Source organism: Epinephelus lanceolatus, chromosome 9, assembly GCF_041903045.1.
Source record: "Epinephelus lanceolatus isolate andai-2023 chromosome 9, ASM4190304v1, whole genome shotgun sequence".
In the NCBI taxonomy this organism is placed as follows: Eukaryota; Metazoa; Chordata; class Actinopteri; order Perciformes; family Serranidae; genus Epinephelus; species Epinephelus lanceolatus.
The window spans coordinates 42,392,144-42,417,491 of record NC_135742.1 but is presented as its reverse complement, the minus strand read 5'-3'; the positions used below and the strand labels follow the sequence as shown (position 1 = coordinate 42,417,491).

Sequence of the window (25,348 nt, the reverse complement as noted above, 5' to 3'; positions counted from 1 at the left end):
TGTCATCTGAAATTATTCTTGTAGGCATTTACCAAAGATAATGCAGAAATTTATGGTACAGTTGGAAAATGTCTCCTACTGAACTTATTTAGAGAAATGTTGGAGAGAGTGTATATGAGCATTGTCAAATTTAGGGATGCTAAATATCAGAAACAGCCCTCACAGCCCTGCTAGACTCAACTAATTTTACATTCCAGGTCCTGAACATGGCAGAGATCCAAACCCGGCTTGCTTACGTCTGCTGTGTACGGCAGCTGGAACTGGTCAGAGACAGTGAATACTGCGAGTACATTCGGCCGCCCATCGATCGCTACGGCACACTAGAGTTTGGCAAGTTCGACGAGATCGCTGTGAGTTTCCTCTCTTTTCCTTGATGCTGTTACCCACATTTCTTCCATCTGCAGACTGACAATCTCCTTCTAACCCTCCTTCACTGTGGCTGCAGGAGGTTGGATACCAGCACGGAAAGACATTGTTTGATGTGTGGCAGCGCAGCGGTGTGGTGGACAGCATGCTCAAGGACAGACATCAGGCCGAGTTCCACAAGACCAAAACTGGACATGTAAGTATAAACTGTAGACATTGCTAACCTGAGGGCTGATTTTAAAGCCATGTTCATGTAGTTTTATTTTAACTCAGACCAGTATGGACTCTGCATCAGCAAAGTTCAGAATATGTTGAAAGGCAGCAATGTCTGGGTAAAAAAACTACTGATTTTCATGGCACTGTTCCTGGTGGAGACGCAGCGATGTCTCTGTGAAAAACACCCACGTTTGATGGCTAAAAAGCTGCTGAAAATGCATTAATGACTTGCTGAAAAACAACAGGCTTTGTTGTTTGCAGGTCTTGAACAGTGGTCTGCAGTTTGGCAGGTGTCTCGTAGATGTCACACCATACACCATCCCCTGGCAACTGAACTGTCTGACATACACCCTTTCAGGTTTCAGTGTGCTAGCTTTACAGTAGATTGAATCATTCTGGGTAGTGGGAAAAGGCCTGCTATACTATTACTAATTTAAAAGAGTTAAAAGCCACCCTTGCAGCTCCATGGAGCTACTCTCCTCTTTTAGTTCACTGCTGTAGTTTTCATGTTTATTAACCTCACTGCACTTTATCAACACAGATAGAAAACCAGGGCTCTTATTAGTTAAAGTCTTAGTACTGTTTTATTGATCTCTGTCCTTAATGTCTCATCAGAAAGAGTGAAAATAAAATGAAATTGAAGCTAATTTAAAGTCTACTTTGGAATGATGCAGTTTATATCTTTCAGGTGGTCACCTGTCCGAATGCCTCCTTCACCGACCTGGCAGAGATAGTGTCGAGAATCGAACCAGTCAAGAATGCCTTAGTCGATGGTGAGTTGCATTAAAATATTGAAATCACAAAAAAATGCATCAAAAATGGTATATATACATAGACAAAATAAATAATACCAAAGCCTGCTTTTGATTTACAGTGTACAGGTGTAGGTGTATGTATTTTATAAAATCCATAATAAAATTACAGGAGCCATTAACATCTGTGCAGCTAATTTGAAATTCTGATGTTTTGATCTGTATGTTACTCTAGTATGTCCACTTGAAACAAATTGTTCATCCTGAAATGCTATCAGAAGTGCTTCACCAATTTTCACCCAGCTTTATGTCATAACAATGTGGCGGGTATGTGTAAATGAACTGTGGTAAAATTCCCTCCATCTTATCAGCACTCAGATCGCCCTGCTTAAAACCGCTGGATGACAGGCTACACATCATCCTGCGGTTTTGAGCTGGCTCCATGGATGTATAGAGAAAACTGGATACCGTGTTGGAAGTGGGGCCCCATTCAGCCCTATGAAAGTTGCTCAGTGGCGCATGAAGCCAAAATGATTTAAGTGCAAAGTATATAATTACCCACATGATTGGCACTGCTTCCTCACTGTGCGGCCCATAGAGCAGGCAAACTAGAGACTAGCCTAGTCAACTACCTCAGGTTTATCATTCCATAATCTTGAATGGAGATAAAATGATTCAGTAGTGCGGCTCTTCTACACCGAATGGATTATATCCCAAAACCATGTCAGTTCTTGGGGGATGTGACGTGCAAAAACATGTATCCACCGATGAACAGAAATGTCTTTCAAAATGTTAGTCAATGAGAAAAAAAGTCTTTTAGGGTTGCAGGGCATCACATGATGGTGTAATTACACTGTTTGGCCACCACTAAAATTGGCTTTAAATCTCACCGCACTTCCTGGGGACCCGGCTGGCTCTTGGCCTGTTGCTTGAACTCGCAACAGAGGCTGAAAAAAATTTGATCAAATGGTATTACCACACAGTGCTGATCAAATATAAATCAAGATTCTGTTACTACGTTGCCTGTTTCTCACCTCTGATGTTTTCAGGAACATATTTCAGCTCCCTGTTTAACTATAATACAAGATTGCTTGTTACCTACCATATTGTTTTCGGATAAACAACTCGCATTATGTCACCCACCAGCAGGAGCATTTAGTGGGCTGGTATGGCACAGTGCTGTTTCCAGCAGTGAAATACTTTTTTAAGAATAAAGTGTTGTTTGGCTTCCGATATGACATCAGGGCAGATGTCAGCATAAACAAAGAGCTCCCAGACAGGTCTGTTGTTTTCCCCTAATTTAACTTGATTTTACAAGTTTTGAAGTTCAAACATAATGGATGGGGGAAAAGGGGAAGAGGCAAAGCATCCCTGAGACCTGAGAAAAGTGGAGGACAGACACCTGAAAAAAACAGCGCCATGGATAATGTTAGCCTGCAGGCTAGCATCTGTGCCATACATGTCGAGAAGCTATCTGTTACCGTGTGAAGATCGAGCTAAACAACTTTAATGACACCCTTTCAAGAGACATGAAAAACGTTTTGGCAAACTTCAAAGATGATGTCGACCGCAACCTAATCAAATTGCCACGAATGTGAAAGAAACTGTGAGTACAGTAGAAGACGCAACGGATGGCCGACATGGAGGACTGGAGCTCTGTCGTTAAAGAGGTGCTTTGCCAAGCACGACATACCCAACAAAGCATTCAGGCTAAACTAAATGATCTCCAAGCATGCTCACGAAGAAACAACGTACGCCTATTAGGCCTAAACAATATATCTTTTAAGCATCGCCATCGCGATGCACACCTGTGCAATATTTACATCACGGGGCTTGCAGTGTGGCTTGCCCTAATTAAATTAAGCATGCATGTTTAAATTGCCGAGTGATGCACGTAAAACTCGCTTCTGTTTTAATGACTGACAAACAAAATGTGTCTGATTGAGTGGAATAAATAATATATGGCCTATTCAGGTGCTGGAATGTGTTATTTACGTGACAACGCCTGAACGCAACACAGGCTTCGCTCCATTGACTGTGTGCACAGTGCCGTGCTGCGGTTCGGGCCTGGCTCAGTTATAAATGTGTCGGACTTGGGAAAATGCGGCCCGAGCCGCACTCTATTGTGTGCTCAACTGTGTCTGTGTGTGCGCACGTTTGTGTGTGTGTGTGCACGCGTGCACTGGGGCCTAACTCTGCCGTGCGTGATACAGAGAGCAGAGGAGAACTGTAAAGGCACGACCATGTAGAGACAGAAATGACATGCCATCGTGTAAACAATATAAGTCATCACGTTATAAGGTGAAATGTTTCACTGTATAACACGATAAATAGTATAATGTTATGTTATTATATGAAGTATCCGTCGCGCAAAATAATATAGCCTAACTTTAGTGTATGAAGAGATAAGACGGAGCCCTCTCCTCTCCTCTTATATGCTTCACTCTCAAGTGTGTGAATTGACCTGGTTTTTAAGTGTCCGTAGCGCCAAATAATATAACGGTAATTTCTAAAGAGCTAAGACGAAAAAAAAAAATCAGCAGCGTGGTGCGCCACTGCTAGTTGCATATAGGGGAAACACTGAGAAGAGATGGTGGTTTCATTGAACAAATGCCCATTTTCAGCACATTTTATGCTGTTGCATTCAAAGCAATATCAGCCTAATAATTCCAGAATGATTAATTCTCACCAAGTAGAGCTACTGAAGTCATCTGGTGGAAAATAATGCATCGTTAAAAAAAACTAAATAATTCGCAATATATATTGCTGGGGGCAAAAAAATCAATTTTTCCCAATATCGCGCAGCCCTAACGCCTATATGGGATCCCACAGTTTATTGAAACTTTTAACAAGATGGAGTTGTCCCTCTCCAACACCGAACTGGGAATACAGTGCTGCCATCAGGCACTCGGCCCTAAACCATTGCAAAATGCTAATCCTTGGTCGGTTGTGATTTACTTTCTGGAATACAGGATTAAGGACTAAGTGCTATGCTTGGCGTGGAAAAAGAGAGAAGGTCATTTGAATGGACACAGAGTGTATTTTGACCAGGACTATCCCGTGGAGATCCAGAGGAAGAGCCAGGCTAACACCCCCATCAGAAAATTATTGAAAGAAAAGGGTCTCTGCTTGCAAACGCCACCTCCATTGAAACTCTGTGTATTTTTTTGACGAGGGTCCCATCACCTATAAGTCTGCGGCAGAGGCAGGGAGGGTTTGAGGAACAAGGGTTTGACCGTGGATAGCGACGAAGACAAGGGCACCACCATTATGGCATCCATTGAAAGACAGGTCAGAATCGTGGCAGATGGTGGGCATGAAAAAGCGCCAGGACGGAGATGCTCACTGAGAAAGGGTGTGGCAAAGGCTTCAGGGATTACGCCTTGCTGTGGTCAGAGACACCGCCTGACTTTACTCCTAGGTAAAATATATCCAAGCTTGATATCCCGTGGTAAGTACATCCAGATTGACTAATAATATGTAAACTGAAAAGCAATTACATGCTGTTTGCGAGAGACTAGCTAAATGTACACCTGTTGTTTCATGATTTTTATTCGTAAAGAATGTTTAAAGCCCCTACAAGGAACTTTAATTTTGAGTTGATTTTGGTGACCCTGTGGACAAAAGCAGTAGCGTTTTGCCGGAATGAAGCCTACATTTCCCATCAGCTCTAGCGCGTATTGTCGTAAAGATGCTTACCTGGCTCGCGCATGTGTTTGTTTTGGGGATGAATAAAACCACAAGACGGGAAAACTTTGCCCCCGCTCCTGTCGGGGATCCCAGCTCACCTCTGCCGCGCCCCAGCTCCACCTCTCCGGTGTAAGCGCCACCGCCACCGGGGTAAACGCAGCGGTCGGCTGGTAAGGCTGAAGGCCTGTTTGGCGAGCACTTCCACGGCTTCTTGGACTGAGTATGGAGTGGTGCCTCGCCTCTTTATTTCTCGGCACTCGCTGGACCCTGTCGATGCCTGGCTGGTACCTGTCGTCAGCCCGGATGAGGTGTTCCAGCCCCGCGGCCCCTTCTCTCCTCGTCCCCGCTGGCACGGGGTGAATCTGCGTAACCTGCAGCCTCTGTGTGTGGCTCCCCGGACAGCTAACGCCGTGGACCCGCCGGCTTCTGCCAGGATTGGGCTGGTAAATGCTAGATCGCTAGCGAACAAAACGTTTTTCCTGACTTCCCGAGGATTGGATTTTCTCTGTGTGACTGAGACGTGGCTGACTGTTGGTGAGTCCAGTGCTTTCACAGAACTTTTACCCGATGATTGCTGCTATTTTAACTCCCCGCGGACGTAGGGTTGAGGAGGAGGAATAGCAACTATTTATAAGAGTCACTATAAATGTAAGCAGCTAGGTAAGATGACGTGTGCCGTCTGAGTGCCGTAAATCGTTTCGTCCTGGAAGCGACCTGGGGCGGACCGGAGACAGTTTCCTAAAGGTATGGGTATACACTATATAGAAATAGCTTATCTTCACACCGATGGTCTCATTTGCTGTTGTAGGTCACGCACAGACATCAGCAGAAATGAGAGACTTTTGCATATCCAGTTATATCCTTGTAGCGGCTTTAAATAGTTGGTTAGGGTGCTAAACAAAACAGTTCAAAACAACAGACCTTTTGTCTGGGAGTTTGAAACATATACAGTACAGGCCAAAAGTTTGGACACACCTTCTCATTCAATGCGTTTTCTTTATTTTCATGACTATTTACATTGTAGATTCTCACTGAAGGCATCAAAACTATGAATGAACACGTGGAGTTATGTACTTAACAAAAAAAGGTGAAATAACTGAAAACATGTTTTATATTCTAGTTTCTTCAAAATAGCCACCCTTGGCTCTGATTACTGCTTTGCACACTCTTGGCATTCTCTCCATGAGCTTCAAGAGGTAGTCACCTGAAATGGTTTTCCAACAGTCTTGAAGGAGTTCCCAGAGGTGTTTAGCACTTGTTGGCCCCTTTGCCTTCACTCTGCGGTCCAGCTCACCCCAAACCATCTGGATTGGGTTCAGGTCCGGTGACTGTGGAGGCCAGGTCATCTGCCGCAGCACTCCATCACTCTCCTTCTTGGTCAAATAGCCCTTACACAGCCTGGAGGTGTGTTTGGGGTCATTGTCCTGTTGAAAAATAAATGATCGTCCAACTAAACGCAAACCGGATGGGATGGCATGTCGCTGCAGGATGCTGTGGTAGCCATGCTGGTTCAGTGTGCCTTCAATTTTGAATAAATCCCCAACAGTGTCACCAGCAAAACACCCCCACACCATCACACCTCCTCCTCCATGCTTCACAGTGGGAACCAGGCATGTGGAATCCATCCGTTCACCTTTTCTGCGTCTCACAAAGACACAGCGGTTGGAACCAAAGATCTCAAATTTGGACTCATCAGACCAAAGCACAGATTTCCACTGGTCTAATGTCCATTCCTTGTGTTTCTTGGCCAAAACAAATCTCTTCTGCTTGTTGCCTCTCCTTAGCAGTGGTTTCCTAGCAGCTATTTGACCATGAAGACCTGATTGGCGCAGTCTCCTCTTAACAGTTGTTCTAGAGATGGGTCTGCTGCTAGAACTCTGTGTGGCATTCATCTGGTCTCTGATCTGAGCTGCTGTTAACTTGCGATTTCTGAGGCTGGTGACTCGGATGAACTTATCCTCAGAAGCAGAGGTGACTCTTGGTCTTCCTTTCCTGGGTCGGTCCTCATGTGTGCCAGTTTCGTTGTAGCGCTTGATGGTTTTTGCGACTCCACTTGGGGACACATTTAAAGTTTTTGCAATTTTCCGGACTGACTGACCTTCATTTCTTAAAGTAATGATGGCCACTCGTTTTTCTTTAGTTAGCTGATTGGTTCTTGCCATAATATCAATTTTAACAGTTGTCCAATAGGGCTGTCGGCTGTGTATTAACCTGACTTCTGCACAACACAACTGATGGTCCCAACCCCATTGATAAAGCAAGAAATTCCACTAATTAACCCTGATAAGGCACACCTGTGAAGTGGAAACCATTTCAGGTGACTACCTCTTGAAGCTCATGGAGAGAATGCCAAGAGTGTGCAAAGCAGTAATCAGAGCAAAGGGTGGCTATTTTGAAGAAACTAGAATATAAAACATGTTTTCAGTTATTTCACCTTTTTTTGTTAAGTACATAACTCCACATGTAGTCATAGTTTTGATGCCTTCAGTGAGAATCTACAATGTAAATAGTCATGAAAATAAAGAAAACGCATTGAATGAGAAGGTGTGTCCAAACTTTTGGCCTGTACTGTATGTGTGCACTGAATTATATATATCTCAGTATATATCAGTTTGCACTGGCAAGGGTCTTCGTAAATCAAAGGCTTTCCTATCCAAAGACTATCTTTCAAGAAGAAACCTGGATTATGGAGGTCCTTTCTTTTGTGTTTCTAATTTTCATGTTCTGTGTTATCATACGTGTTCATGTTAAGATGTTAAGGTCACCTCGGTTTAACAATATGGATATATTAGCTGTATTTGATGACAAATGCTTCAACAAGAATATAGAGTGATTACACTTAATGTTAACAGCATACAAAATCCAATCAAAAGAGGAAAACTAATAGCCAAGATGAAAAGAGAAAACCACCAAAATCTATCAATCAATCAATCAATCACTTTTATTTATAAAGCCCAATATCACAAATCACAATTTGCCTCACAGGGCTTTACAGCATACGACATCCCTCTGTCCTTAGGACCCTCACAGTGGATAAGGGAAAGCTCCCCCCAAAAAAACCTTTAACAGGGGGAAAAAAAACAGTAGAAACCTCAGGAAGAGCAACTGAGGAGGGATCCCTATTGTAGTGTACTACAATATGTTGAAAGTATATATAAATGTCTGATAGTATACATATATGACAATAATCATATGTGTATAATAACAGTAGAGGTAAAAGAAGAAAATCTAGAAACACATTCTATTCCTCTTATTCCAAAGGACAAACAAAGTCTCTTTTCAGCCCTCCACACAAAGTATTGATAGAGAAGGGCGTAATGTCCTTGTGAAAGGGATTTTTGATTCAGGGAAGTAACACTACTTAACGTTTATCAGCCACCAGGACCAGACAAATTAATAACCAAAAATATTTGATTTTACTGCTACACAAGTTTCTGGTGTTCTAATTAGTAGAGGGGACTGGTATGTACAGCTTCACCCACCCTTAGTCTCAAATCCAATTAAAAGAATGAACCCAGAGTCACTGTATGTTTAAAAGAAAAGCTTAAAAGTATTCATATGATTGATATATGATGGAAACTCCACCCCTCTGAGGCAGTTTCCCTTCTTCTCCCATTCCCACATGGTTCACTCTAGAATTGATTACTTTATTATGTTAAAGTCAGAGAGACAGAGAATTATAGATTGCAGTATGGGAATTAGAGATGTGTCTTATCGTGCGGGAGTGTACTTGAGACTACATTTGAATGTTTAGCCTAAGACCACCATCTGGAGACTCATCACTGCTCTTCTAAATGATTGACAATATGAAGAATTTATTGAGAAGGAAATTAAGGATTACTTGGAATTTAATAATAATGAGAATATATATCACCAAGTGTTGTATGGGGTGCTTTAAAGGCAGTGCTGAAGGGCAAACTTATAATGTGGTCTTCAAGAAAGAAAAAAGAAAAATTTTACCGAACTAATAGCCAAATTTAAAACACTGGAAAGAAAGCATATGAAGCTAAATGACCCCCAAATACTAGAAAAATAAATGCAACAAAGCAAAAATTAAACAAGATACTGGACAACCAATGGAGATAAAACTCATTATGAGAACAGGCCAAGAGTTAAAAATGCTGGCATGGAAACTGCTTAAACAACTATTTGAAAGATCAATCTTTAAAATCAGGGATCCCACTATCAACTAATCTGTTATCTATCTATCTGTAAACCAGAAAATATACAACAATCTTTTGAAAAATACTGTAAGGAGCTGTTCTCTGAGTCTTAACGCAGCAGAACCTTCAGTTATACGAAGCTTCCTGGAATCTTTAGATCTACCATCAATATGTTGGGTACAAAATAAATTGATAACACAAGAAATCACCAAAACAGAGACTGATAATGCTATATCAAGACTAAAAATGAACAAAGTAACAGGAGGAGATGGGTTTCCGGCAAAGTGGTTTAAGTCATCTGGGGACTTATTGACCCCTTTGCTTTCACAGTGTTTCAGTTATGTCCTTAAAGGTGGAGAGAACCCAGTATCTTTGGATCAGGCTATAATATCTATGATCCCAAAGGTGTCGAAAGAGAGGACAGAATGCAGCTCATACAGACCCATTTCTGGATTGAACATAGATTACAGACTGTTCACCTCAATAATCACAGAAAGACTAGAAAACATAATTCCTGATTTGATTGACACTGACCAGACGAGTTTTATTAAAACAGGCAGACACAAGATAATGTGAGGCGCGCACTGTACCTGGCTGATAGTATGAGTAAAAGCAACTCAAAGTCTGCAGTATAATATTGCTGATGCAGAAAAGGCTTTCGACTCAGTATAATGGGGGATTCTGTATTTAGTGCTCCAGTGTTTTGGTGTCAATGATGTAGTTTTGAGATGTCTTAAATCCATATATCACACACCCACTGCTCGAATTAAAATAAATGGTAGTCTCTGAGGATTGGAAGATATTGAAATAATAGGAATTTTAATTAAAGAAACAGAGCATAAGATCTGCTTGTACGCAGATGACATGCTTGTCACTCTGTCCCATACAGACTCTAGCCTGCCCAAACTCTTGTCCTGCCTTAACAGTTTGGTTATTAATCGAAAACTAGTAATATTAACTACCTTGGTGTTAATATTTCAAAGAACCTGACTCATATTTATAACATTAATTACTGCCCTATCACAGAGGAAATAAAAACAGATCTTGATAAATGGGCACCTTTAACACTAAATATGTGTGACAGAATAGAGATTATATAGATGAACATTTTACCTCAGTTGTTGTTCCTTTTTCAGTCCCTACCCGTAGAGATCCCACTGAAGCAATTAAATGAATGAAGATGAACAATTTCCATATATATATATATATATACAGTACAGGCCAAAAGTTTGGACACACCTTCTCATTCAATGCGTTTTCTTTATTTTCATGACTATTTACATTGTAGATTCTCACTGAAGGCATCAAAACTATGAATGAACACATGTGGAGTTATGTACTTAACAAAAAAAGGTGAAATAACTGAAAACATGTTTTATATTCTAGTTTCTTCAAAATAGCCACCCTTTGCTCTGATTACTGCTTTGCACACTCTTGGCATTCTCTCCATGAGCTTCAAGAGGTAGTCACCTGAAATGGGTTTCCACTTCACAGGTGTGCCTTATCAGGGTTAATTAGTGGAATTTCTTGCTTTATCAATGGGGTTGGGACCATAAGTTGTGTTGTGCAGAAGTCAGGTTAATACACAGCCGACAGCCCTATTGGACAACTGTTAAAATTGATATTATGGCAAGAACCAATCAGCTAACTAAAGAAAAACGAGTGGCCATCATTACTTTAAGAAATGAAGGTCAGTCAGTCCGGAAAATTGCAAAAACTTTAAATGTGTCCCCAAGTGGAGTTGCAAAAACCATCAAGCGCTACAACGAAACTGGCACACATGAGGGCCGACCCAGGAAAGGAAGACCAAGAGTCACCTCTGCTTCTGAGGATAAGTTCATCCGAGTCACCAGCCTCAGAAATCGCAAGTTAACAGCAGCTCAGATCAGAGACCAGATGAATGCCACACAGAGTTCTAGCAGCAGACCCATCTCTAGAACAACTGTTAAGAGGAGACTGCGCCAATCAGGCCTTCATGGTCAAATAGCTGCTAGGAAACCACTGCTAAGGAGAGGCAACAAGCAGAAGAGATTTGTTTTGGCCAAGAAACACAAGGAATGGACATTAGACCAGTGGAAATCTGTGCTTTGGTCTGATGAGTCCAAATTTGAGATCTTTGGTTCCAACCGCCGTGTCTTTGTGAGACGCAGAAAAGGTGAACGGATGGATTCCACATGCCTGGTTCCCACTGTGAAGCATGGAGGAGGAGGTGTGATGGTGTGGGGGTGTTTTGCTGGTGACACTGTTGGGGATTTATTCAAAATTGAAGGCACACTGAACCAGCATGGCTACCACAGCATCCTGCAGCAACATGCCATCCCATCCGGTTTGCGTTTAGTTGGACGATCATTTATTTTTCAACAGGACAATGACCCCAAACACACCTCCAGGCTGTGTAAGGGCTATTTGACCAAGAAGGAGAGTGATGGAGTGCTGCGGCAGATGACCTGGCCTCCACAGTCACCGGACCTGAACCCAATCCAGATGGTTTGGGGTGAGCTGGACCGCAGAGTGAAGGCAAAGGGGCCAACAAGTGCTAAACACCTCTGGGAACTCCTTCAAGACTGTTGGAAAACCATTTCAGGTGACTACCTCTTGAAGCTCATGGAGAGAATGCCAAGAGTGTGCAAAGCAGTAATCAGAGCCAAGGGTGGCTATTTTGAAGAAACTAGAATATAAAACATGTTTTCAGTTATTTCACCTTTTTTTGTTAAGTACATAACTCCACATGTGTTCATTCATAGTTTTGATGCCTTCAGTGAGAATCTACAATGTAAATAGTCATAAAAATAAAGAAAACGCATTGAATGAGAAGGTGTGTCCAAACTTTTGGCCTGTACTGTATATATTTGAAAAGGTCAGAAGCCAAGGTTGCGATTTAAAACACTACAGTTACCAAAAGAAAAAGGGAGGAATGTCCCTTCCTTGCCTGAAAGATTACTATAAAACAGCACAGTTAAAATACCTAGTCTGCTGGTGCAATGATGATTATCATGCAAAATGGAAAGACCTAGCATTAAGCCAGGTGGATATCCCCCTCCAATCCATTTTGGTTGACAAAACTTCTAAGATGATCTATTCAGACAAAGTCAGCTGCTGGTCTGTGGTTCCTCCCAGTATCTGGTTCAAAGAATGTAAAATACAGAAACTGGAGAGAAGTACACAGCTGTTAAGATGGGTGGCATATGATAGAGATTTTAAACATGCACAGTTGGATTTGAGGCTTAAACAATGGATCTGAAAAGGTATTACATCGTACTGCTTGATCTCATCCAAAGAAGGCTTGGAAAGTTTCCAATATCTCACTGACACCCACAATTTAAAAAAACAATATTTTTACAGATACCTGCAGCTTAGGCACCACTTTGATAAACATATTAAAATTAATGAGGAAAATGAAATTAGTTTAATTAATATTTTTATTGATGCATATAAGGGCAACAGCCAGAAGAAACTGGTATCAAGACTATATTCATGTATACAAACCTCCAGGAATCATTCTACTTTATACGTTAAAGCAAAATGGGAGAAGGAGGCAGACATAACCCTCACAGAGGAAGAGTGGTTCAACATATGTAAAACACAATCCACCATCTCCTGTTCTGGCCGATGGAGAGAATTTTCATGGAGGTTCTTTATTACGCCAAGAAGAAAATATTTACAGAATGATAGACCAGAATCTGTAACAATTCAATGGCGGATCATTTCCATGTATTTTGGAATTACCCAGCAATTCAGTTGTACTGGCTAGAGATAGTAACAGGAATCAATTCGATAATGGGTTTTGAGATGGATTATAATTTTGCCACTATATATTTATGTAACATTCTAGTGAAATTTAATGCTCGGGACAAGTACCTGCTTAAGATAAGATACACTTTATTGATCCCCCAGGGGGGAAATTCAAGTATCACAACAGCACAAGACAAAATCAAAGGACATTAAATAGAATAAGATTAAAGAGAAGAAATAAAATGTAAAAATTAAAGATAATAATAGATAAATTAAAGATAAAATAAAATTGCTACATCAATAAAATTGCTACAACAGATGAATAAAGTCACTAAAAAATGGCAGACAAAGTGTTGAATGAAATAAAGTGACAGGTGGCAGATAAAGTGTCATATTGGACGGATGCAAAATAAGTCAGTTCAGAGCTGGATGTTGCTTAAGCCAAACCGCTGTTGTCCAGTCTGATGGCGGTGGGCACAAAAGAGCGTCTGAATCGTTCAGTTCTGCTCCTGGGTGGGATAATCCGCTGGCTGAATGAGCTGCCCATCAGCCACAGCTCCTTGTGCAGAGGATGAGAAGGATTGTCCAGGATTGCACAGATTTTTTCCTTCACCTTCCTCTCAGCCACTGTCTCCAGACTGTCCAGGTCCAGTCCCACCACAGAGCGGGCTTTCCTCACAAGCTTGTTGAGCCTGTTGACCTCACCAGTCTTAACTCCACCCCACCAGCACACTACAGCAAAGAAGAGTGCACTGGCAACCATAGACTGGTAGAAGGTCTTGAGTAGTCCACTACAGACGCCAAACGATGTGAGTCTCCTCAGGAAGAACATGCTGCTCTGTCCTTTCCTATAGAGGGCATCTGTGTTATGAGTCCAGTCCAGTTTATTGTTGATGTGGACCCCAAGGTACTTGTACGAGTCCATCATCTCCACCTCCTCGCCCTGGATGGTGACTGGGGCAGGTTGCCTCCAGTTCCTCCGGTAGTCCACCACCACCTCCTTAGTCTTACTGATGTTAAATTGAAGGTGGTTTCGGTTGCGCCACGCGGCAAAGCTCTCAATCAGTCCTCTGTACTCCTCCTCATCATCATTGCTGATGCATCCGACTATAGAAGAGTCGTCGTAAAACTTTTGGAGGTGGCAGGAACCAGAACTGAACCGGAAATCAGAGGTGTAGAGGGTGAAGAAGAATGGTGCCAGAACAGTTCCTTGGGGCACCCCAGTGTTACTGGACACCACCTCACATACGCAGCCATCCTTCCTGACGTACTGTGGCCGGCCCGTGAGGTAATCCAAAGTCCAGGCAGTGATATCCGGGTAAAGTTGCATATCCAGCAGCCTGTCTCTCAGGAGGCTGGGTTGAATGCTGTTGAAGGCACTGGAGAAGTCAAAGAATATGACTCTCACAGTGCTTCCAGCACTCTCCAAGTGAGACAGGGCCTTGTGAGTGAGGAAGATGATGGCATCCTTCACACCAATGTGCTGCTGGTAAGCAAACTGCAGGGGGTCCAGGAAGGCAGAGAGCAGTGGCGTCAGGTGCTGGAGAACAAGCCTTTCAAATGTCTTCATGACATGTGACGTTAGTGCCACCGGCCTGTATTCATTGAGAGTGCTGGGACGTCCTTTCTTAGGTACTGGGACGATGCAGGAGGTCTTCCATAGGTCAGGCACCTTCTTGGGGTGAGGGGGAGCTGTCAGCTGAAGCTGTCGATGAGCAGGGGGAGGGGGAGGGAGACAGGTCGCTGCTGGGGAGGGGAGCAGAGTCTACAGCAGAGGTGTGAATTGGTACAGTGATGGTGGGTGGGGACTCAGATCCACAAACAAAGCTCACAGGGGGTGTTATTGTCTCAAACCTATTGAAGAATAAGTTTAGCTCTGTTGCAAATTCTGGGCCGCCTTTGACTCCAGGTGTGGCTTTCCTATAGCCTGTCATCTTCCTCATCTCATTCTACACCTCTTTTGTGTTGTTCTGTCCCATCTTGGCCTCAATCTTCTCCTTGTAGCTGTTTTTGGCTTCCCTCAGTCTCCTCTTCAGCTCCTTCTGAACAGCCCTGAGTTCCTCGTGATCCTTGGACATGAACGCCCTCTTCTTCCTGTTAAGAAGGCCTTTAATGTCTTTATTGATCCATGGCTTGTTGTTTGAAAAGCAGCGAACCTTTTTTGTTGGGACAATGATGTCCTCACAGAATTATATGTAGTCTGTAATGCAACGAGAGAGACCCTCCTTGTCATCGCCTAAGTCTTCTATAAAAAGTCCCCAGTCTTTGACATTAAAACACTCCTGCAATGCCTCCTCTGTGTCATCAGACCAGACCTTTACAGACTTTGTGCTGGCCGCCTGCTGTTCCACCATCAGCCTGTAGGTGGTGTCAAGGAGTATCAGGTTGTGGTCTGAGTAACCAAGTGGAGGGAGAGAAGGAAAATGATATCCTTTCTTCATGTTGGCATACAGAAGATACACTGCTCAAAAAAATAAAGGGAACACTTAAATCACACATCCCAGATCTCGGTGAATGAAATGTTCCAGATGACAATCTTTATTGATGGTGCGATGTGGCGGCGGTGTATGCTACGATACATGATGTCCCAAAGGTGCTCGATTGGATTCAGGTCTGGGGAACAGGCGGGCCAGTCAATAGCATCAATGCCTTCGTCATCCAGGAACTGATGACACACTCACACATTGTCATGCATCAGGAGGAACCCAGGGCCCACTGCACCAGCATATGGTCTGACAATGGGTCTGAGGATCTCATCCCGCTACCTAACAGCAGTCAGGGTACCTCTGGCTAGCACGTGGAGGTCTGTGTGGCCCTACACGGATATGCCTCCCCAGACCATAACTGACCCACCACCAAACCGGTCATGCTGGAGGATGTTGCAGGCAGCAGAACGTTCTCCATGGCGTCTCCAGACCCTGTCACGTCTGTTACATGTGCTCAGTGTGAACCTGCTCTCATCTGTGAAGAGAACAGGGTGCCAGTGGCGAATCTGCCAATTTTGGTGTTCTCTTGCAAATGCCAATCGGGCTGCATGGTACTGGGGTGTGAGCACAGGCCCCACTTGTGGACATCAGGCCCTCATGCCATCCTCATGGAGTCTCTTTCTTACAGTTTGGGCAGAAACATGCACACGTGTGGCCTGCTGGGGGTCATTTTGGAGGGCTCTGGCAGTGCTTCTTCTGTTTCTCCTTGCACAAAGAAGCAGATAGCAGTCCTGCTGCTGGGTTGTTGCCCTCCTTCGGCCCCCTCCACCTCTCTTGGTGTACTGGCCTGTCTCCTGGTATCTCCTCCATGCTCTTGACACTGTGCTGGGAGACACAGCAAACCTTCTGGCCACTGCGCGTATGGATGTGCCATCCTGGAGTAGCTGCACTACCTGAGCAACTTCTGTGGGCTGCAGATGCCACCTGATGATACCACTAGTGGCGAGGGCACTGGAAAAATGCAAAACTAGCCAAGAATCAACCAGAAGTGACGCAGAGAGGGAAATGGTCTGTGGCCACCACCTGCAAAACCATTCCTCAATAGGGGTTGTCTTGGTAATTGCCTCTCCTTTCCACCTGTTGTCTGTCCAATTTGCACAACAGCAGGTGAAATTGATTCGCAGTCAGTATTGCTTCCTAACTGGACAGGTTGATATTCCAGGAGTTTGGTTGACTTTGAGTTACATTGTGATGATTATGTGTTCCCTTTATTTTCTTTGAGCAGTGTATTACTTGTAGCTAGCAAAAAAGCAATAACTAAGAAATGGCTAAATAAGGAACCACCAACAAAGGGAGAGTGGGTAGCAATTGTTAAAACTCAGAACTGACTTTCTCTCTAAGACTGAATTGATAAATTTCGTAAATATTGGACCAAATGGCTATCGCATATGAGTAAGGATATTACGTGGAAAGAAAGTAATTGGTGGTGTTTGTTTGTTTTTTTAATTTTATTTATTTATTTATTTATTTATTTATTTTCTGTTTGATTTTTTTTTTTTGTTTCATTTTGTTTGATTTGTCTTCCTCATAAACTTTTGGTCTTCCAGGATTGATTGTATTTTTATTTATTCCAGTATTATTATTATTATTATTATTATTATTATTATTATTATCATTATTATTATTATTATTATTATTATTATTTCTTGATTTCTTTGCAGTATTTATCTGCTTCATATTCCTTTCTTTAAAAAAATCCCTCCCTTTGAGGGTGAGATGGAATAAGGCTGGTATGGACTTGAAAGGAGTTTTGCCTGACGTTCTGTTGACATTGTCTTTGTGTGCCTGTCTTCCCTCCGTGGACTAATAGGAATGTAACCCTTAACAGAAAGTTGACTGCTGGTAACGTATGAGCTGTGCTGTACTGTCTCCGGTGACCCGTCTGTTCAGGAATGTGTCTGTTTTTTCTCCCTTTTGCAATTTTGTGGTTTATCAAAACAAAACTATGAAAATTAAGTTAAAAAAAAGAATAAGTGTTGCTGCTTTTTTGTCAAAAATGTTTTATGAAAAGCTACATAATTACACCGCTACAGTTGTATGATTGTATATGGGACAACATTTTTCAGATGGGTGTTGTCTTTGTGTGCCTTCAGAGGAGCTGTCTGATGAATGCCAGACAGACTATGATGAGGAGACGGTGGAAAGCGCTCTATCTGACTTTGAGGCGTTCACTGCCGGCAGTGAACACACTGAGGGAGAGGAGACGGCAGACACTGCTGAAACAGTATGTATAAAACCAACTTCAATCATGTACCTGTTTTAACTCAATGTAATCATCACCATTCACCATATTCGTATCACATGGGTGGCATGGTGGAGCAGTGACTAGCACTGATGCCTCACAGCAAGAGGGTTTCAAGTGTAAACCTGATTGCTGGCTGGGGCCCCTCTATGTGGAGTTTGCATGTTTTCCCTGTGTCAGCATGGGGTATTTTCCAGGTTCTTCAGCTTCCTCCCACAGTCCAAAAACATATAGATCAATTGGTAGCTCTAAATTGTCCGTGGGTGCGAAATGTTGTCTGTCTCTATGTGTCAGTCTTGTGAATGTCTGCCGACCTGTTCAGGGTGAACCCCGCCTCTTGCTCAATGTCAGCTGGGATAGGCTTTAGCCCCCCTGTGACCCTGTACTGGGATAGGCAGTTCCAGACAATGAATTCATTTTTCTTATCACAATGGGCCTACCTTAAGTCAGTGGAAGACAGTGATGAGTTTTCACTTTGTCTGTTTCACAGGATGATGAAATTCAAGTCCAAGTCCGACATCGGGCAAAGAATGTCCCACAAAGTCCATGACTTCCGTCGAAGCTGTGACTGCCTGTCAAGGCTGCTGATCGTGGTCCACAACAAACACATTTAAATGCAGTACTTCTGGGAACCTTTGAGAACTGAGTTTGTAGCTTTTACTTTTATCCAATGAGCAGCCATGGAACACCAGTGTCTTCCTCAAAGACTCAACTGTTGATGGATATTGTGACTTCTTGTTAGGCCCAAACCTTCCAGCAGAGGGAGGTAGTTTTAATTGACTGAAGAGTCCCAGTATGTAGTATCCTGGTTTCTGTACTTCTATACATTTTAATGGTTTAAACACTTCAGTAACAAACCAGGGTTCCCACTTCATAGGGAATTCCTAAGACTTCATGCATTTAGGAGATGTGAACAGGGAAAATATCTGACTTTTGTCTGTTCTCCCAGGGAGGTCAGAGAACAGCAAAGAATTTTACAAATCGGTTAAATTACAGGAATACAGCAATGTTTGTTTTTTATCTTGTCTGACACGTGCATTGACTTGTATGGCAGTTTCTTGTTCCGTCGTAGTTATGGAGAAACAGGGAAAGTGAACGGCATTGTACCACCATGAGAGCCTTGAAAATTCTGAGAAGATTGGTATCTTCATACAAGCATGTCACACACAACTTCAAAATGCACTGTAATCTTTCAACATAATATTTCATAATATGCAGTGACACTTTTTGGGACTGCTCAATGTGCAGCTGGTCCCTACTGTAATAAGCTCAGGTCCATAAAGCACTACAGAGCATTTCATAATGTTTACATATAAATTAAAACAGTAAATAGAAGTTTAATGTGCCTAGAATGCACTTAAGTCCAGTGTTAGCCTCTATATTTCTGTCCAGTGAAGAAGGTATTTCTCACCTTTCACAGAAGGGAAATTTGAATTAATTCTAGAATAAGCTTTTTCTAATTATTGTGGCCTTCAGTGAAGACAGTGACTCAAAATAACAGTTATTGCATTGATCATTGTTTTTGGTAAACATGAAGGGACTTTCAGTATTTTCACAAAACCATCCATATTATACATGCAATATTATTGTATTACAAGTCTTCATGTTGTGAGTCTGGTCTTTGTTATGACTTATGAGAGCATGATTATGACAACACATTTTATATTTCACTTCACCTGTCCATTTTGCACATCATGCTCTGTGCCTGTATGAACCAAACAAGCTGGTGTGTATGAATACACCCTCGCTGACTTTGCACATGATCGACCACTTAATGCTGGTCTTTGCAACTGTGCCATTAAAACAGTGAACCAGCCTTAATCTTTTTTTCCAGATTTCCATTTTTTTACTAGGTATGGTTATTGATAAAAGTTACTTAATTAGTTCACACCGTTTTATGCCTCTGCACCAGCTTAAGCCATGGATGGAGGCATTATTTTTTTGGGTTGTCTGTCCGTCCATCCTGTTCTTGTGAACGCTACATCTCAAGAACACATTGAGGGAATTTCCTCAAATTTGGCACAAATATCCACGTGGACTCAGTGATGATGTAATTTGGTGGTCAAAGGCCAAGGTCACCATGACCCCCTTTGTTGCATTCCCTTGAACGCAATATTTCAGAAACACCATTAGGAAATTTCTTCAGATTTGGCACAAACATCCACTTAGACTTAACAATGAACTGATATGAACTTGGTGGTCAAAGGTCACTGTGACCTTACAAAACATGTTTTTGGCCATAACTCATATGCTAATTATGAGAAAATTTCAGAGAAATGTCTAATAGAATAAAACAATGAAGTGATGACATTTTAAATCCAAAAGGTCAAAGGACAACTTAACTGTGACAACGTGAAGTTTTCCGTCCATAATTCAATGTCATATCTCAGGAACAGAAGGGGAGACATTTGGTCAGATACTGAATTGGTGACACTAATCTTGGGTGTCCACCTTGAAACCTTGAAACAACCTAACAACCCTAAAGACATGACTCACCGTTGCTGAGTAGTAATACACGCCTGGACCTTCTTATGTCAAACTGTATAATCGACTGAGAATCATAGAAAGTGCTCTCTACTGTAAATGTGATTGATACTATATGAAAACTAGTACCTGCCAATTCATGCAAAAGTACACATTTTGTAGCAGCCATTTGTTCTGTTTAATCACTGTGGTTATGGACCTCTTTGTGGTTTTGACTCAGTGATTCCTTCTTTTAGGTTTTTATGACTGAAAATAAAAGGTAAAGTGTTACGAGTATAGTAGCTGTGATAATAATCTAGATCCCATGTCTGTAGTCTTGGATGATTGTTCTGTTTAAGATTTTATCCTAATAGGGAATAGTTACCACGTTACAATGTTTTCTTTGCCTTTGAAAAACTGAATTTCTTGTTTTCAGTTTGATGTGAGATATTGTTAAATAGTTAAAGATGTAGAATACAGTGAATAGTGAACAAACTGCTGGGTAGTAATAATATCCACTATTTGATAGAAATTAAAAGTTAATATGGAGAAACTGAAGGGAAGATCCAGATGATGAATTATTCTGTGGAAATGTGAAATAATGATGAAACTGTTTGTTGCCGTGATAAAATAAATTTGTTTATGGCTGTCAGTGAAAGTGTTGAACTACTGTACATCTTGGATCAGAGGTAAGATGATCCAGATCCTGGTGGGAGACAGATATTTGACAGAGGCTCTGAGACATGCAATGGATCCAATAGTAGCAATTACTCTAGAAATATGAAATGTTACCGTGGAAAAATACAAATTTAAAAGAGGGGTTCACACACTGAGGTGGTTTGCATATAATTCAAAGTTTAAGCCAGGGATCTATGATTCAGTATTCAATGAGCACAAAAAGGCATAACGGCAATGTGTTCCATTTTGTAAAATGTCAAATTTATGAGCTTCCAACAGCTTAAGATAAAGTAAAGTCTTGAAAATAAAGATTTTTTAGGTACATGCAGTTAAGGGACTATTTCACAAAAGAGATAAGGCCAGAACCAGGGGAAACTGACTGAGGTGACTGTGGAAGCATACAAACAGAAGGGTTCTCTGGTCATCTCTGCTTTCTACCAAGACGTGGGGGGAAGTAGGGGGGACTCAACACTATACATAAAAGCAAAATGGGAAACAGTTGAAGATCCAAATAACAAAGGAAGATTGGTTTCAAATGTGCGAGACACAATGTACATCTACAAATTCACTAGTGTGAAGGGACGTCTGCTGGAAGAGTTTAACCTGCTTTTTCATAACACCCAAAATAAAAAGCAGTTAGTGACTTTAGTTGTTCTTTTATCTCAGACATGTTAGGATATTACATACCTTGACATATTTCGGCTCTGCTGCCTCTCCAGGGCGCTGCTCCAGGTGTGGGAGAGCATGTATGCCCCCTCATTCCTGTTCATTGTCCCTAGGCCCCGCTTCCTTATTTCAATGGCCACCCTGATCTAGCTTTGTTGTTGTCGGTGCGTATGATTCTGGCCTTGTCCCAGTCCATAAGATGATTTTCCCTTATGGTGTGTTTATGTTGTGTTTGGAAACACAACATACGTTATGTTGTGTTTCCAAACACAACATAAACACACCGGTCAAACCACACACAAAACTACGGCAAATTCTGTTAGCCTACACCCAAAAGACAAGATCGAACAAAACAATAAATGCAACGCCATATAGCCTACGAGATACCATGCCAATTATGCAATAAAACATACATCGAGGAGACAGGGAGGAGCTTCAGCACACGTAAAAAAGAACATTAAAAGGAATGCAAGAAGGAGACAAAAATAAGACAAACAAGATCAATCAAAGAAAAGGCACAACAAGAAACCTACAAATCAGCCATAACAGCTCACTGCAAAAGGCAAAATCATCTTATGGACTGGGACAAGGCCAGAATCATACGCACCGAGGACAACAAATAGCTACCGGCGCTGGATCAGGGTGGCCATTGAAATAAGGAAGCGGGGTCCAGGGACAATGAACAGGGACGAGGGGGCATACATGCTCTCCCACACCTGGAGCAGCGTCCTGGAGAGGCGGCAGACGGACAGCAGGTGGCGTGACAGGACGTTCACGCCTTCCCAATATCGGCTGATTGACAGATCAGCCGATAAAGACGCGTCACAACCACCACCAAGTGACACTTCTGAGGAAGGCGGAAGTTTCCGACGAAACATGTCAAGGTATGTACGTAATATCCTAACATGTCTGAGATAAAAGAACAACTAAAGTCATTATCATAAACTAAAGACATAATGAACACCATTGAACTAAAAAGTGGTTAGCTTGGTAGGCTACACAGTAACAATGTTGTGTGGGGACATGGAGGCCGACCACTCGCGCTTTTTCTGGAACCATACAAAAATTCATTTTTCCAGTCATAGGCTACTGGAAAAAATATTAATATATACAGTACAGGCCAAAAGTTTGGACACACCTTCTCATTCAATGCGTTTTCTTTATTTTCATGACTATTTACATTGTAGATTCTCACTGAAGGCATCAAAACTATGAATGAACACATGTGGAGTTATGTACTTAACAAAAAAAGGTGAAATAACTGAAAACATGTTTTATATTCTAGTTTCTTCAAAATAGCCACCCTTTGCTCTGATTACTGCTTTGCACACTCTTGGCATTCTCTCCATGAGCTTCAAGAGGTAGTCACCTGAAATGGTTTTCCAACAGTCTTGAAGGAGTTCCCAGAGGTGTTTAGCACTTGTTGGCCCCTTTGCCTTCACTCTGCGGTCCAGCTCACCCCAAACCATCTGGATTGGGTTCAGGTCCGGTGACTGTGGAGGCCAGGTCATCTGCCGCAGCACTCCATCACTCTCCTTCTTGGTCAAATAGCCCTTACACAGCCTGGAGGTGTGTTTGGGGTCATTGTCCTGTTGAAAAATAAATGATCGTCCAACTAAACGCAAACCGGATGGGATGGCATGTCGCTGCAGGATGCTGTGGTAGCCATGCTGGTTCAGTGTGCCTTCAATTTTGAATAAATCCCCAACAGTGTCACCAGCAAAACACCCCCACACCATCACACCTCCTCCTCCATGCTTCACAGCGGGAACCAGGCATGTGGAATCCATCCGTTCACCTTTTCTGCGTCTCACAAAGACACGGCGGTTGGAACCAAAGATCTCAAATTTGGACTCATCAGACCAAAGCACAGATTTCCACTGGTCTAATGTCCATTCCTTGTGTTTCTTGGCCCAAACAAATCTCTTCTGCTTGTTGCCTCTCCTTAGCAGTGGTTTCCTAGCAGCTATTTGACCATGAAGGCCTGATTCGCGCAGTCTCCTCTTAACAGTTGTTCTAGAGATGGGTCTGCTGCTAGAACTCTGTGTGGCGTTCATCTGGTCTCTGATCTGAGCTGCTGTTAACTTGCGATTTCTGAGGCTGGTGACTCGGATGAACTTATCCTCAGAAGCAGAGGTGACTCTTGGTCTTCCTTTCCTGGGTCGGTCCTCATGTGTGCCAGTTTCGTTGTAGCGCTTGATGGTTTTTGCGACTCCACTTGGGGACACATTTAAAGTTTTTGCAATTTTCCGGACTGACTGACCTTCATTTCTTAAAGTAATGATGGCCACTCGTTTTTCTTTAGTTAGCTGATTGGTTCTTGCCATAATATCAATTTTAACAGTTGTCCAATAGGGCTGTCGGCTGTGTATTAACCTGACTTCTGCACAACACAACTGATGGTCCCAACCCCATTGATAAAGCAAGAAATTCCACTAATTAACCCTGATAAGGCACACCTGTGAAGTGGAAACCATTTCAGGTGACTACCTCTTGAAGCTCATGGAGAGAATGCCAAGAGTGTGCAAAGCAGTAATCAGAGCAAAGGGTGGCTATTTTGAAGAAACTAGAATATAAAACATGTTTTCAGTTATTTCACCTTTTTTTGTTAAGTACATAACTCCACATGTGTTCATTCATAGTTTTGATGCCTTCAGTGAGAATCTACAATGTAAATAGTCATGAAAATAAAGAAAACGCATTGAATGAGAAGGTGTGTCCAAACTTTTGGCCTGTACTGTACATATATATATATATATATATATATATATATATATATATATATATATATATGTGCACTTATGCAATATATATGTATATATATGTACATATATATATATATATATATATATATATGTGCACTTATGCAATATATCTTATGATGTATCTCAGAAACATTAAAGGTGTTGTGATTAGAAAAGATATTTATTATTATTTACTTGATCAAAGTAAAACAGAACAGGAACACTGGCAAGAAACTGTTCAAGTAATTTCAGTGGTGGAAAAGTTGATGTAGTTTTGAGAGTTAAAAGGAATACAATTAAAAAGAACTGGGAAAAAAATATTGTATTATTTTGGTGTCAATGTGTCTGTACTGTTGATGTATCTGTGAGAAAAAAAAGATCAGGGGTATGTTATTTTTGGCTGTGTGGCTTGCCAAGGTGATCATTGCTTTTTCAACTTTTACAGATTCATAATTATGCTAGTTATAAATGTAGTAGGGGTGTCAGGCTATATTACACAGAACAGTATTAGGTCTTCTATTTTTCAGTTCCTGAAACTGGCCATTAGGTCAGATAAAGTTTCTAAAAATTGCCATGGCTGTTTTTAGTCATGCTGGTGATAGCAACATCTGGGTATCAGCCCACCTTTTGACTTAGAGATGAATTGCTATGATTTTGTACATTTGTATTATTAGAGGATGAATCCTACCAACTTTGGGAATCCCCTGACTTTTCCTCTAATCAAAGAATATTCATTTTTTAGGTTATCTACAGAGGAAACTTTTGTGTTACATCTTTCATGAAAACAGAAGCAGGCTATATCTTCAGTAATTCATTGTCACTGTTGTCACTGCCAGTAATAGATAACATTTTTAGAGATGATTGTTTTCACAACTTCTCTGAAAAACATACAGTCTGAGCTATATTCCCACCAACCTTAAAGAGAAGGGGTCAATAAGAGAGAACCATCAGTGTTAAATTTATTCTGTTCTTTGTACAGTATAGTTACAGCATGGGGTTATAAATCAAGTGAAAACACAGAAAGCTACTACCGCTGCAATGCTACCACATATATTTGTATTCCTTGTTTGCTTTTCTCTGGGTTCATTTTTAATGTTACGCCCATCATCTCCTCGATTGTCTTGGGGGCATAACATCTTGTGTGGTGAAT

General features: G+C 41.8%; 1 protein-coding gene across 3 annotated transcripts in view; it reads left to right on the top strand.

The window, feature by feature from the left end:
• pnpla7b (patatin-like phospholipase domain containing 7b) overlaps window positions 1-20,762 on the top strand; it is a 52,290-nt gene extending 31,528 nt beyond the window's left edge. For all 3 annotated transcript variants that reach the window (XM_033619787.2, XM_078170976.1, XM_078170975.1), the window contains 5 exons: window positions 198-350; window positions 446-562; window positions 1,271-1,355; window positions 17,499-17,629; window positions 18,138-20,762. In XM_033619787.2, coding sequence (XP_033475678.2) covers window positions 198-350; window positions 446-562; window positions 1,271-1,355; window positions 17,499-17,629; window positions 18,138-18,197 — 546 coding nt within the window. In that variant the 3' untranslated portion in view covers window positions 18,198-20,762. The remainder of the gene's footprint in view (window positions 1-197; window positions 351-445; window positions 563-1,270; window positions 1,356-17,498; window positions 17,630-18,137) is intronic.
• The last annotated feature ends 4,586 nt before the right edge of the window (window positions 20,763-25,348 follow it).